Raw genomic sequence first — 15888 nt, 5'->3', positions numbered from 1 at the left:
TATATATACACACATACAGAGAGCATAAACAGGTGGGAGTTGTCTTACCAACTCTGAGAGGCCAATTAAGAATCTATCTCCCTTTGTAAGTATTCTCACACTTCTTATCAAACTGTCTGTCTGTACTGGGCTATCTTGATTATCACTTGAAAAGTTTTTTTTCTCTTACTTAATTGGCCTCTCAGAGTTGGTAAGACAACTCCCACCTGTTTATGCTCTCTGTATGTGTGTATATATATCTCCTCAATATATGTTCCATTCTATATGCATCCAAAGAAGTGGGCTGTAGTCCACGAAAGCTTATGCTCTAATAAATTTGTTAGTCTCTAAGGTGTCACAAGTACTCCTGTTCTTTTTGCGGATACAGACTAACACGGCTGCTACTCTGAAACCTGTCATTATGCAAGGCACTGCATTTAGCCGTATGGAGTGGAAATCCATCAACCTCATGAAAAAACTCGTACAGATACAGACAGACATCATCTTCCTTTCCAAATGCAAGCAGATGGACATCATACCAAAAGGACTAAAGGTAAAAAATCCATTACAATCTACATATCACACAGACTATGCTGAGAGACTGTCACACACTCTCAAAGAAACTGCGAAACCACCTGATCAGCATCTTATACAGCAAACAGGGAAAGATTAAGAATGAGCTCTCAGAACTGGATACTCTCATAAGAAACCAACCTTCCACACAAACTTCCTCATGGATAGACTTTACAAAAACTAGACAAGCCATTTACAAGACAAACTTTGCCTCTCTACAAAGGAAAAAGGACACTAAACTATCTAAACTGCTACATGCCACAAGCAGCCACAACAGTAGTTCCCTTAACCCACCCAGCAATATTGTTAAGCTTTCCAGCTATACTCTTAGCCCAGCAGAAGAGTCTGTCCTATCTCGGGGCCTCTCCTTTTGTCCCTCCACACCCATGAATATGATACAGTTCTGCGGTGACCTAGAATCCTACTTTCGACGTCTCCGACTCAAAGAATATTTCCAACATACCTCTGAACAGCATACTAACCCACAGAATCCTCCCTACCAGCACTACAAAAAAAAGGATTCTGCGTGGACTCCTCCGGACGGTCGAAACAACAGACTGGATTTCTACATAGATTGCTTCCGTCAACGTGCAAAGGCTGAAATAGTGGAAAAGCAACATCACTTGCCACATAACCTCATCCATGCTGAACACAATGCCATCTACAGCCTCAGAAACAACCCTGACATCATAATCAAAAAGGCTGACAAAGGAGGTGCTGTCGTCATCATGAATAAATTGGAATATGACCAAGAGGCTGCTAGACAGCTCTCTAACACCACATTCTACAGGCCATTATCCTCTGATCCCACTGAGGATTACCTAAAGAAACTACACTATCTGCTAAAAAAACTCCCTGACAAAGCACAGGAACAAATCTGTACAGACACATGCCTAGAACCCCGACCAGGGGTATTCTATTTGCTACCCAAGATCCATAAACCTGGATATCCTGGACGCCCCATCATCTCAGGCATTGGCACCCTAACATCAGGCTTGTCTGGTTATGTGGACTCTCTCCTCAGACCCTACGCTACCAGCACTCCCAGCTATCTTCAAGACACCACTGACTTCCTGAGGAAACTACAATCCATCGGTGATCTTCCAGAAAACACCATCCTGGCCACTATGGACGTAGAAGCCCTCTACACCAATATTCCACACAAAGATGGACTACAAGCTATCAGGAACAGTATCCCTGATAATGTCACAGCTAACCTGGTGGCTGAACTTTGTGATTTTGTCCTCACCCACAACTATTTCACATTTGGGGACAATATATACCTTCAAGTCAGCGGCACTGCTATGGGTACCCGCATGGCCCCACAATATGCCAACATTTTTATGGCTGACTTAGAACAACGCTTCCTTAGCTCTCGTCCCCTAGCGCCCCTACTCTACTTGTGCTACATTGATGACATCTTCATCATCTGGACCCATGGAAAAGAAGCCCTTGAGGAATTTTACCATGATTTCAATAATTTCCATCCCACCATCAACCTCAGCCTAGATCAATCCACACAAGCGGTCCATTTCCTGGACACTACTGTGCTAATAAGCGATGGTCACATAAATACCACCCTATACCGGAAACCTACTGACCGCTACACTTACCTACATGCCTCCAGCTTCCATACAGGACACACCACACGATCCATTGTCTACAGCCAAGCTCTAAGATATAACCGCATTTGCTCCAATCCCTCAGATAGAGACAAGCACCTACAAGATCTCTATCAAGCATTCTTAAAACTACAATACCCACCTGCTGAAGTGAAAAAACAGATTGACAGAGCCAGACGAGTACCCAGAAGTCACCTCCTACGAGACAGGCCCAACAAAGAAAATAACAGAACACCACTAGCTGTCACCATCAGCCCCCAACTAAAACCTCTCCAGCGCATCATCAGAGATCTACAACCTATCCTGAAAGATGATCCTTTACTCTCACAGATCTTGGGAGACAGACCTGTCCTCGCTTACAGACAACCCCCCAACTTAAAGCAAATACTCACCAGCAACCACACATCACTGAACAAAACCACTGACCCAGGAACCTATCCTTGTAACAAAGCCCGATGCCAACTCTGTCCACATATCTATTCAAGTGACATCATCATAGGACCTAATCACATCAGCCATACCATCAGGGGCTCGTTCACCTGCACATCTATCAATGTGATATACGCCATCATGTGCCAGCAATGCCCCTCTGCCATGTACATTGGCCAAACCGGTCAGTCTCTATGCAAAAGAATTAATGGACACAAATCTGACATCAGGAATCATAATATTCAAAAACCAGTGGGAGAACACTTTAACCTGTCTGGTCATTCAATGACAGACCTGCGGGTGGCTATATTACAACAGAAAAACTTCAAAAACAGACTCCAACGAGAGACTGCTGAGCTGGAATTGATATGCAAACTAGACACAATCAACTCAGGATTAAATAAGGACTGGGAATGGCTGAGCCATTACAAACATTGAATCTATCTCTCCTTGTAAGTATTCTCACACTTCTTATCAAACTGTCTGTCTGTACTGGGCTATCTTGATTATCACTTCAAAAGTTTTTTTTTCCTCTTACTTAATTGGCCTCTCAGAGTTGGTAAGACAACTCCCACCTGTTTATGCTCTCTGTATGTGTGTATATATATCTCCTCAATATATGTTCCATTCTATATGCATCCGAAGAAGTGGGCTGTAGTCCACGAAAGCTTATGCTCTAATAAATTTGTTAGTCTCTAAGGTGCCACAAGATTTAAATAGAACAATCCCCCTCATCCGTCAGGGAAAAGAAGCTCTTTACCACACCAGTATATTGTTTTTAAAAGAAGAGAGGACACCATCTAATCTAATTTTATCTAGAGAAACGGCAGCATAACCCTAATGGTAGGGCTTGTCCATTAGGAAAGTTAGGTATAAATTGCCTTGTGTCCACACACTGTTGTTTTTTTTAAACCTTATCGGGCATCTTATCCCACTTTAATTAATCTTCTTTGGAAGATACACAACTATTTTGGAGTGAGTTATACTGGAATATAGTTTATACGAACTCTTCCCTATTTCAGATTAACCGTACCACTTCTGGAAGTCCTTCCACTGCCACCCCACATTGCACTGTTTCACATCTAGGTCAGCCTGTTTACTGCATGCCCTCTACTGCTCCAGGATCACCTTGACTGGATGTCACCATCCTGTTTAAATACTAGCAAGTTCCCAGGTATGCCCTTCGTGATTCCAGCTCATGGCAAGCTCATATACATGAAGTTACATATCTATTACATCAGTAGCCATGCCATATTCACGTCCTCGACTTTGGCTCCCTGACCAGTTGGAACATTTTGCAGAGGCACCCTCTCTTGCTGTTCACAGTGTTAATGAAGTAGCAACTTTCTCCTATCCAAGTGCCCAGTAAGCCTTTATAAACCAGATAAGATGAGTCTCCCAGAATGACAGGGGAAATCACACCAGCATTCATGTGGTCTTGGGAGCAAACATCCCATTTTTCCTTGCATAAAACAATGCTGAGTTTCTAAAGTTCCTGGCATCACAGATTCCCACACTATCCCATATTGACCCTGATCACTATGGAAGGGCAACCAACCAGGTCTTGTAGCATCCTGGCGAAATACATTTTTCTCCCAATGAACTCTGAGGTCTGGTTTTGGGGACAAACACTGGGCACCTGGGTCCCATCAATGGCCCCAATAAAATTCAAAAATCCCACTGTGCAAATCCACCATCAATAACCATCTATGCGTTTCCAAGTTCTACGATCAGCCAGCAGCACCCGCTCAACAGCAGCATAGACCTCCTTGACAACAGCCCAAGCACCTTATCTACTAACACCAAACTAGTTATAGCAAAAAACACCATACCAAAGAAACTCCCCCATTTAGAAAAGCCCCTAGTCACAGAAGCTCAGGATTCATGTCTGTGTTCTCATCTTGAATTTCTGCTCCAATACTCATAACTAATGCACATACATTCTGCTGTCTACACTTGCACTCATTCCCAGGAATCTGTATCATGCCATCCTATAAGAAGGCATAGTATCAGTCTGACTAGGGCAGTGGGATCAAATTGTGTTGAAACTGGTAACCTTTATAAAGCTGTAAATACCATTTCTTCAGCAATGCCACATGCCTCCTTAGCTGTCACGCCACTCAACTCATAGCATTTCACGTGTTTATACTTATGTTACTAAACTGAGTATCTGAACGGTGGGAAAGAGGAAGCCACAGGATTTGCAGACATCTAAGGCTTCTAAATGGGCAGGTTATGTTTAAACACACATCTGTGAAATCTTCCAAGCACATTTGAGATTTTGAGTCATGGAACAGGTAACATTACCAGCAGATCAACCAGAGCACAGGAATTTACATAACAGAACATACTAGCGGCCCATATAATTCAATATTCCGCTCAGGCAGTGGTCTGTATTTGATACTCCAAAGTACAGTTATTCATAGTTAGCCCAGAAGTTAGGAGAGTAAAACAAAGATCACTCCATTATGACGCAGAGGTTTGATTAAATTCTAACCTTTAGTCTCTAATTATGTATTTCAGTTTTTGACGGGTTACTCCAGGCATATACTTTTAGATTATAGGCACTGTATCAGAAGTTTGCAGTAATATGCCAAGTCGACACCCATACACACATGGTCAGAAGTGGAAGTTATATAGTGTAACCAAAAGCAGAAGCTATAGTTCCATGAGAAGAAATAGATGGAGATTCCCACATCAAGTGTCAGTTCTGCAGAAGCCCAGATATAAAAGCCTGGCCAACCTAAGATTTTACAACCTTAACTTGCTAGTTTGCTACTAAAAAATCTGCCATACCTGGATAAACTTGTAGTTTTGCTTCTCGGAAATGGTTTCAAGATTCTTCAAGCTTGCACAATAGTCCAGCTTAAGAAAAAAAACACAGAATATTACTATGACGATGAGTTTTCTTTAACGATTCTATATTAGATCCTGCTTATTTACTAACTGAGCAAGTCTCTAATTAACAAGCTTGAGGAGAAGGTGCTAAAACTATTGTTTAAAATAGATCTGCAGAGAGGTCAACTTCTCTGTTTAAAAGGTGTATTATGTGCTGATTGAAAAATCTAGCAATAATCAATTAAATAAAAGCTTAGAATCCTAGTCCCCCAGAATTGATCCATCTGCCCACACTTACTTTGTTGACCACATAATTCTCTGATATCATTTGGTAGCCAAAACAGATTGTGAGATAGGCAAATAAAAATGAGAAACAGTTGAAGTCTTCCAAAACAGAGCCATTTTCATATGAATGTTCTCTAATAAAGAGAGCAGAAGGAATGTATGAAAGTTGGGGTAAAATATTAAATTTTGGCAGAGGAAACATTTGAAAGTGATCCTCTTTTTAAAATTTCCACTCGTTAACATTATAGACCCTGATTCTAAAATACACATACGATTAAGCATTTGCTTCAAGTGATATTACTCAAGTAAAGTTAAGCTTCTGTAGCAGTATTTTCAGCATTGGTCCAAACTTTGCTATGACACATGCTATTGTGGTTGGTTATAGTATGGAAGTGCAGAAGAGTTTGTTGTGAAGGTGAAGAGTCTTTGAAAGTTTTGCTCTGAAGATTACCTTACCTGGAGGTTTTCAGTTATTGTGTTTAATGGGATCTGCAGTTGAGCAATCTTTACTCTAATTTAATGGCTTGCAACTTTCCAGAATACTGTATCCCTTTCAGGAATCTGATTTACACCTCACTTAAAAACAATTTGCTTACAAAATCAGACATAAAAATAAAAGTGTCACAGCACACTATTACTGAAAAATTGCTTACTTTCTCATTTTTACCATATAATTATAAAATAAATCAATTTCTACCTAATGCCTGATTGAGAACCACGGTCTAACCAAATAAGTTGTCTGGGGTAGAAGTTTCAAACCCACTGTAGAAAGCATGACATGGCTGAGAAGCAGATTTGAAACGCATGGCTACTCCAAATAAAAATACTTCGTTTGATTAGAGTTAAGGTACAGTATGCGAAACAAAGAACATGTTAGCAGAATTGAGGTGGGTGTTGAGAACTGGGCTTTAGATCAGGCCCTAAATTAGCACATAAAACATGCCAACTCTGAATTTTAAGAAATTCAAGGTCTAATGTAAAACTTTCCACATCAAGCAAACTTTCAACATATTGTATATTAACTGCTTCATATTATTTCACATTTCTTTAGAGAGAAAAAACACAAAAACTTACCTTATCTAGATTGATAATCAAATAGTTTGGATAGTTTTCTACAAGAGACACCACCACATGGGATGCACTGCAGGTTTAAAAAAAGAATAATCCTGTTTTAAATTACGATTATATAGATAACTTTAGGATACCAGCTCCCTAGAGACAAAACCCTAATTGACACAAAAATAAACTGATTTTTTTTTAATTTGCTAATGTTGCTTTTTGTTATCCTTTTAATAAGCATGTAATGTTAGTGAATTAAAAGCTAGAATTTATTTTTGTTAATTTCTCTCTGGACCTTAATTGGCCAATTAAAGTAAAGAGAGAAATGTATAACACATGGAGCCCATGCATCTGGTTAGCAAATCTAGGAGCTTCAGACACTTCTGGGAAGAGGGGCTGTGTATGCCACTCCCATATCCCTTTCCACCATACTATTGTCCTCCAATCTCCCTCCAAGCCAGGGGCCCTGTGTGCCCCTCCTTGCCCTGTGTGCTCATACTAGAGTACTCCATTCTCCACCCAATCCCCTTTACGAGGCCCCCTATGCCAGGGGGTCCATGTGCCTCCCATTCCTTCCATGCAAGGGTCCCTCATTCTCCTTGCCAGGCCCTTCCTTCCCCATGGCTCCCCACCATTCTTATTTCTTTTGTTTCTGTCCTAGAGATAAGTCATTGAGGTTGTCAACACTTTTAAACTATTAGGAGGACGAGCAGAGCTGAGATAAGGCATATTATGCTGGAAGGTGTTCACGGCTTTGATTAACCAGTTCTTTGATCTACAGATCATATCTCTGAGGTTCTACTGTAACTAACACTTCAGGAATGGAGGTTGTTCATAACTCAAATGTTCGTAACTCTGAACAAACATCATGGTTGTTATTTCAAAAGTTTACAACTGAACCTTAATGACTTAATACAATTTTGAAACTTTACTATGCAAAAGAAAACTGCTTTTAACTATCTTAATTTAAATGAAACAAGCACTGATACAGTTTCCTTACCTTGTCCAATTTTTTTAAACTTTCCTTTTTAAAATAATTTATGTTTAACACAGTACTGTACTGCATTTCATTTTTTTCTGTCTCTGCTGCTGCCTGATTGTATACTTCTGGTTCCAAATGAGGTGTGTGGTTGGCCGATCAGTTTGTAACTTTGAACTGTAACCACTGTACTGAAATTGATAATTTTGCTATTCAGACACAAGGAGAGCTTACGTGTCCTCCATTTCTCCCTTCCAATTCTCAGATTTTCACCAAAAAGCAAAGGATTCTGCCCACTGATACTTAAAAAATTCCTTGAAATTTTGGAATTAATTGAATACAGCATTTAAAAGTATCACATATGTGACAAGCTGGAACTTACTACCTCCTAAGAGCCCTGTATACCAAGGTTCAAAACCCAGGGTCCTGACACACAGTCCTTACTCATGTGTGCAGGGAAATTATGAGGAATAAACTCCACTTCCTCTCTTTTATGAGCCAAGATTAAAAAGACTGGGACTTTTCAGTTTGGAAGACACAACTAAGGAGGGGATACAATAGAGGTCTATAAAATTATGAATGATGCCAAGAAAGTGAATAAGGAAGCGTTATTTCCTCCCTCACATAAGGAGCACGTTTAAAACAAACAAAATGCATTTCTTCACATAACGCACAGTCAGCCTGTGGAACTCAGTGCCAGGGGATGTTGTGATGGCCAAAACTATAACTGTGTTCAAAACAAAATTAGATAAATTCATGGAGGATAGGTCCATCAATGGCTATTAGTCAAGATGGTCGGGGATACAACCCATGCCCGAGATGTCCCTAAGCCTCTGAATGCTAGAAGCTGGGCGTGGATGACAGCGAATGGATCATTTGGTAATTGCCCTGTTCTGTTCATTCTCTCTGAAACACCTAGTATTGGCCACTATCAGAAGACAGTATACTGGACTAGATGGACCATTGATTTGACCCAGTATGGCTGTTCTTATACACAAAAAAACAGAGAAATGTCATGGAATGTACCTTGCTTCGTTTGGCCAATCAGCTTAGCTTAACAGATGCAAAACACTGTAAGTATGCACATTCCCAAATTAATAAAAACCTGTTCTTACATTGATTTAGCTCAAGTCAGTCAGGAAGAGGTTTAAGCTCAATCAGTATAAACTAGCCTTTTGCCCTGCTTTAACAAACCAATTTAAGTTTTCCTGGTACAAATTCTGTATTTAAGACAAGGGGGTTTTTTTTGTTTGTTCTTAAAAAAAAAGGAATAAAGAAAAAATTCCTAGAGATTTACCTTGTCTATACTAGGCTTTGCCAGTACAGCTCTAACAGCAAACCCTTCTAGTGCACACGCCACCTTCCCCAACAACATTTTTGCTAGTACAACTGCATTTACATTAGGGCTTTTGGCAGCATTGTTATGTAGTTTTGAGGTGTGATACCCCTCCCCCCAGTTGAGACTGACATAGCTATGCCAGCAAAACTTTTAAGTGTAGACCACATATCAGTCTTCCACAGACAGCTAATTTGATGCATCATCCTCTCCGATCTCCATTATGTGCTAACTTGCATGTGAGTGAGAAATATTTAATTTATAAGGTAATTAGTATAAACTGTTGTCCCTTCAACTTGGTAAAGAAAGCAGAATGCAGCTTTTGCCATAAAGGGCCACTAAACTGAATAGATAACTACTTTTGTCTGAAATTATTTGTTTACTGCTGATAACTAAAGACCTCCGTGACATTTTCCACTTGGGGCCCGGGGGCAGCAACCCCGAAACTCCAAGCCGCAGCAAGGGCCAATCCCACAGCTATGAGCCACCATGGGCAGCAGGTGCTGGACAATCCTCCCTGCCCCCCAAGCAGGGCTTAGGCAAACCTCATCAGCCCCACTGTGTCATAGTTATTTTTAGTAAAAGTCAGGGATAGGTCACAGGCTTCTGTGAATTTCTATTTATTACCCGTGACCTGTCCCTGATTTTTACTAAACAGTGACAAAATCTTAACCTTACTGATAACATCCAAGAGCATTATAATAAAAAGAAGATGGAAGTTTCCCACCTACCATTTACTTACTGCATTTGACATGCTATTTCTCTATATCACCTGTATTGCCACTGCAGCCCATTTCTGTGCAGCTATCCGCCAGGGCAGAGCTGCCAGTTTCCAGGGTCAGGGTCATCACCAGCTCTCCCTGCTTGCACAAGTCTTTCACACAGCAACCAGCAAAAGAAAGACAACTCTGGGCATGGGGATGTGCAGGACTGCGGAAGCTGGCGCAGGGACTCAGGGTACGTCTACACTACGAAATTAGGTCGAATTTACAGAAGCCAGTTTTATAGAAATCGGTTTTATACAGTCGATTGTGTGTGTCCCCACATACAATGCTCTAAGTGCATTAAGTCGGCGGACCGCGTCCACAGTACCGAGGCTAGCATCGACTTCCGGAGCGTTGCACTGTGGGTAGCTATCCCACAGTTCCCACAGTCTCCGTGCCCATTGGAATTCTGGGTTGAGATCCCAATGCCTGATGATGCAAAAACAGTGTCGCGGGGGGTTCTGGGTACATGTCGTCAGGCCCCTCTCCCTCCATCAGAGCAACCACAGACAATCGATTTGCGCCTTTTCACCTGGGTTACCTGTGCAGACAACATACCACGGCAAGCATGGAGCCCGCTCAGCTCAGCTCACTGTCACCATGTGTCATCTGGGTCCCGGCAGACGTGGTACTGCATTGCTACACAGCAGCAGCTAATTGCCTTTTGGCAGTAGACGGTGTATTACAACTGGTATCCATCGTCGTCGTACTCCTCAGTGAGTTCAATCAGAGGCACTTGGGCAGACATGTTTTGGCTCCTGGCCTATTGAACCGTTTTGACGATGAAGGCTAGCAGTCGTAGTACATCACTTTCTGCCAAGCACCCAGAAGATGCCGATGGCTATCAGTCATGCTGCACCGTCTGCTGCCAGCTTAAGATGTAAAAAATAGATGGACCAGATTTGTTCTGTATTCATTTGCTTCCCCCTCCCTCCGTGAAATCAACGGCCTGCTAAACCCAGGGTTTTGAGTTCAATCTTTGGGGGGGGCCATTCTGTGTGACAGTTGTTTGTGTTTCTCCGATGCACAGCCACCTTTGTTGATTTTAATTCCCTGTACCTGTAAACCATGTCGTCACTCGCCCCTTCCTCCCTCCGTCAGACAACAGTTTCACGCCTTTTTTCAGCCCAGATGCCATAGCACTGGGATCATGGAGCCCGCTCAGATCACCGCGGCAATTATGAGCACTATGAACACCACACACATTGTCCTGGAGTATATGCAGAGCCAGAACATGCCAAAGCAAAACCAGGCGAGGAGGCGATTGCAGCGCGGCGACGAGAGTGATGAGGAAATTGACATGGACATAGACCTCTCACAAAGTACAGGCCCCAGCAATGTGCAAATCATGGTGTTACTGGGGCAGATTCATGGCGTGGAACGCCGATTCTGGGCCCGGGAAACAAGCACAGACTGGTGGGACCGCATCGTGTTGCAGGTGTGGGACGATTCCCAGTGGCTGCGAAACTTTCGCATGCGTAAGGGCACTTTCATGGAACTTTGTGACTTGCTTTCCCCTGCCCTAAAGCGCCAGAATACCAGGATGAGAGCAGCCCTCACAGTTGAGAAGCGAGGGGCAATAGCCCTGTGGAAGCTTGCAACGCCAGACAGCTACCGGTCAGTTGGGAATCAATTTGGAGTGGGCAAATCTACTGTGGGGGCTGCTGTGATCCAAGTAGCCAACGCAATGAAAGACCTGCTGATATCAAGGGTAGTGACTCTGGGAAACATGCAGGTCATAGTGGATGACTTTGCTGCAATGGGATTCCCAAACTGTGGTGGGGCGATAGACGGAACCCATATCCCTATCTTGTCACCGGAGCACCAAGCCACCGAGTACATAAACCACAAGGGGTACTTTTCAATGCTGCTGCAAGCCCTGGTGGATCACAAGGAACGTTTCACTAACATCAACGTGGGATGGCCGGGAAAAGTACATGATGCTCACATCTTCAGGAACTCTAGTCTGTTTCAAAAGCTGGAGGAAGGGACTTTCTTCCCAGACCAGAAAATAATCGTTGGGGATGTTGAAATGCCTATTGTTATCCCTGGGGACCCAGCCTACCTCTTAATGCCATGGCTCATGAAGCCGTACACAGGCAGCCTGGACAGGAGTCAGGACCTGTTCAATTATAAGCTGAGCAAGTGCCGAATGGTGGTGGAATGTGCATTTGGACGTTTAAAAGTGCGCTGGCGCAGTTTACTGATTTGGATAGACCTCAGCGAAGCCAATATTCCAATTGTTATTGCTGCTTGCTGTGCGCTCCACAATATCTGTGAGAGTAAGGGGGAGACATTTATGGCGGGGTGGGAGGTTGAGACAAATTGCCTGGCCGCTGATTACGCGCAGCCAGACACCAGGGCGGTTAGAAGAGTACAGCAGGGCGTGGTGCGCATCAGAGAAGCTCTGAAAACAAGTTTTGTGACTGGCCAAGCTACGGTGTGAAACTTCTGTTTGTTTCTCCTTGATGATCCCTCCCACCACCCTACCCTCGTTTCACTCTACTTCCCTGTAAGCTAACCACCCTCCCCTTCCCCCTTTGAGCACCGCTTGCAGAGGCAATAAACCCATTGTTACTTCACATTCATGCATTCTTTATTAATTCATCACACAATTAGGGGGATAACTGCCAAGGTAGCCCGGAGGGGTAGGGGAGGAGGGAAGTGCCGGGTGGGGTGGGGGAGGAGGGAAGGACAAGGACACACTGTAGTTTAAAACTTTAATTCTTATTGAAGGCCAGCCTTCTGATGCTTGGCCAATCATCTGGGGTGGAGTGGCTGGGTGGCCAGAGGCCCCCCACCGCGTTGTTGGGCATCTGGGTGAGGAGGCTATGGAACTTGGGGAGGAGGACTGTTGGTTACACAGGAGCTGTAGCGGCAGTCTCTGCTCTTGCTGCCTTTCCTGCAGCTCAACCATACACTGGAGCATATCAGTTTGATGCTCCAGCAGCCGGAGCATCGACTCATGCCTTCTGTCAGCAAGCTGACGCCACCTATCCTCTTCAGCCCGCCACTTGCTCTCTTCAACCCGTGATTCAGCCCGCCACCTCTCCTCTCGTTCATATTGTGCTTTTTTGCACTCTGACATTGACTGCCTCCACACATTCTGCTGTGCTCTGTCAGTGTGGGAGGACATCTGGAGCTCCGAGAACATATCATCCCGAGTCCGCCGTTTTCTCCTTCTAATCTTCACTAGCCTCTGTGAAGGAGAAACATTTGCAGCTGGTGGAGGAGAAGGGAGAGGTGGTTAAAAAAAGACACATTTTAGAGAACAATGGGTACACTCTTTCACGTTAAATTTTGCTGTTCACATTACACAGCACATGTGCTTTCGTTACAAGGTCGCATTTTTCCTCTTATATTGAGGGCCTGCCGGTTTGGTGTGAGAGATCACTCACGCAGTGCCAGGCAACAGAATTCGGCTTGCAGGCAGCCATGGTAATACACAGTCTTTTGGCTTTTTTAACCTTCATAACATGTGGGAATGGTTTCAAACATCAGCGCCCTCATTTCCCATACCAAGGACCCTTTGGGTTGGCCATTTAAAATGGGTTTTTAATGTAAAAGGAGGGGCTGCAGTTTCCGGGTTAACTACACCCCCCCCCACACACACACACACCCAATGCTCTGGGATGATCACTTTACCCCTCACCCCACACCGTGTGGCTAACAGCGGGGAACATTTCTGTTCAGCCGAGCAGGAACGGGCACCTCTGAATGTCCCCTTAATAAAATCACCCCATTCCAACCAGGTGACCGTGAATGATATCACTCTCCTGAGGATAACAAAGAGAGATAAGGAATGGATGTTGTCTGCATGCCAGCAAACACCGGGACCATACGCTGCCATGCTTTGTTACGCAATGATTCCAGACTACGTGCTACTGCCCTGGCGTGGAAAAGTGTCCTACCATGGCAGACGGGATAAGGCAGCCCTCCCCAGAATCCTTTTGCAAAAGCTTTGGGAGTACGTGAAGGAGAGCTTTCTGGAGATGCCCCTGGAGGATTTCCGCTCCATCCCCATACACGTTAACAGACTTTTCCAGTAGCTGTACTGGCCGCGATTGCCAGGGCAAATTAATCATTAATCATTAAACACGCTTGCTTTTAAACCATGTGTAATATTTACAAAGGTACACTCACCAGAGGTCCCTTGTGTGCCCTCAGGGTCTGGGAGCACGCCTTGGGTGAGTTCGGGGGTTACTGGTTCCAGGTCCAGGGTGATAAACATACCCTGGCTGTTGGGGAAACCGGTTTCTCCGCTTCCTTGCTGGGAGCTATCTTCATTGTCTTCATCATCACCATCATCTTCCACGTACCCCGAACCTGTTTCCCTGTTGCATGATTCTCCATTGATGGAGTCAAAGCACACGGTTGGGGTAGTGGTGGCTGCACCCCCTAGCATGGCATGCAGCTCCACGTAGAAGCAGCATGTTTGTGGCTCTGCCCCAGACCTTCCGTTTGCCTCTCTGGCTTTGTGGTAGGCTTGCCTTAGCTCCTTAATTTTCATGCGGCACTGCTGTGCGACCCTGTTATGGCCTCTATCCTTCATGGCCTTTGAGACTTTTTCTAATATTTTGCCATTTCGTTTACTGCTATGGAGTTCAGCTAGCACTGATTCGTCTCCCCATATGGCGAGCAGATCCAGTACCTCCCGTTCGGTCCATGATGAAGCTCTTTTGCGATCCTGGGCAACGCTCTCAACTGAGATGCACTGACCAGGTAGCCAGGAAAAGCCCCGCGAACTTTTGAATTTCATTTCCTGTTTGCCCAGCGTGGAGAGCACAGGTGACCATGCAGAGCTCATCAGCACAGGTAACCAGAGCGGTCACAATGAAGCACTGTGGGATAGCTCCCAGAGGCCAATAACAGTGAATTCTGTCCACACCCGGAAAGGCTGATTTTAGCACTAATCCCCTCATCGGAGGTGGAGTAAAGAAACCAGTTTAAAGGGCCCTTTAAGTCAAAAGAAAGGGCTTCGTCGTGTGGACGTGTCCAGGCTTAATTCGATTTAACACTGCTAAATTCGACCTAAACTCGTAGTGTAGGCTAGGGCTCAGCCGCAGGCACCGTCTCTGAAGCGGCTTTTAGCGCTGTGCTGGTGCGAACTGCCTAAGCCTGCGGTTACCTGCCCCGGGCCTGTCAACGCGGGACTCCAGCGCTCAGGGCAGGAGCAGGCAGGGGAGGAACCCCCCTCCCCGCCCCCGGCTGTCCCGGAGGGGCAGGGGCTGCGCTCGCTCCCCGCCCAGCGGGGGTCCGGACGGCAGCACAGACAGCGAGGGGGTGCCCAGCCGCTGCAGCGGGATGCGGTCGGTAGCCCAGTGCCACCGCAGCGGGACAACGGGACAGACTCACCCCGCCCCACTCCCAAGCGCCGCTACTGCCGCCGCGGGGAGACGGCTCGCGGCTCAGACCCCGCCCCCCGCTACTCACATGAACCCGGCGCCGCCCGTCACCAGCAGCCGCTTGGCAAAGCCCGAAGACCCCACAGCAGCCCCAGGACCCCCAGCGCCCGACATCATCCGCGCTTTACGGCACTGCCGCTGCTCGCCCCCTGCCGTCACTTCCCGGCGTTGTGTCTCACCGCCCCCTTTTCCGCCACTGCGCATGGGCGAAGCGGTCCCTCTTTCCCCGCGCGTGCACAGTGATACCCTATCCTACTGCCCTCTTCCGCGTTCACGTCGGGAGCGCGCGGGTGGAGGGGTGCGCAAGCGGCGGCGCGGGTCCATGGATTGGGCAGGGGCAGCCCCCCAGCAGAGAGCGGACAGACGCTGGGGGTCTCCCGAAACATGCCCACCCTCTCAATGGCAGCCGTAAAATACGGTTTCACGACAGTTGGCCGCCGTATGTCCAAGCCAAGCAACGGACACGTAGCGGCCTGGCGACGGGCCGAGTCTCCGGCTCTCGCTACAGGAGGGAGGGGGGAATAACAATGGAGGAGGCGAGGCAGGCGCTGGCTCCGCCTCGTGGCTTGTACTCTGTTCCTATTGGTTCTCCCTCCGCCGGCTCCAGCTGTGCTCGGGG

The 15888-nt window shown here is 45.6% G+C and overlaps 1 protein-coding gene across 1 annotated transcript in view; it reads right to left on the bottom strand.

Moving 5' to 3' along the window:
• The window catches only part of TGDS (TDP-glucose 4,6-dehydratase), a 38820-nt gene extending 23162 nt beyond the window's left edge, over nt 1–15658 (bottom strand). The window contains exons 1-3 of the mRNA XM_034758268.1: nt 15298–15658; nt 6801–6867; nt 5400–5468 (exon numbers count right to left, since the gene is read on the bottom strand). Coding sequence (XP_034614159.1) covers nt 5400–5468; nt 6801–6867; nt 15298–15473 — 312 coding nt within the window. The 5' untranslated portion in view covers nt 15474–15658. The remainder of the gene's footprint in view (nt 1–5399; nt 5469–6800; nt 6868–15297) is intronic.
• Between the last annotated feature and the right edge of the window lie 230 nt (nt 15659–15888).

Source organism: Trachemys scripta, chromosome 1 (assembly GCF_013100865.1).
Source record: "Trachemys scripta elegans isolate TJP31775 chromosome 1, CAS_Tse_1.0, whole genome shotgun sequence".
NCBI lineage: Eukaryota > Metazoa > Chordata > Testudines > Emydidae > Trachemys > Trachemys scripta.
Note: the sequence above shows the minus strand (reverse complement) of the source record. Positions and strands in the feature narration are given on the sequence as shown.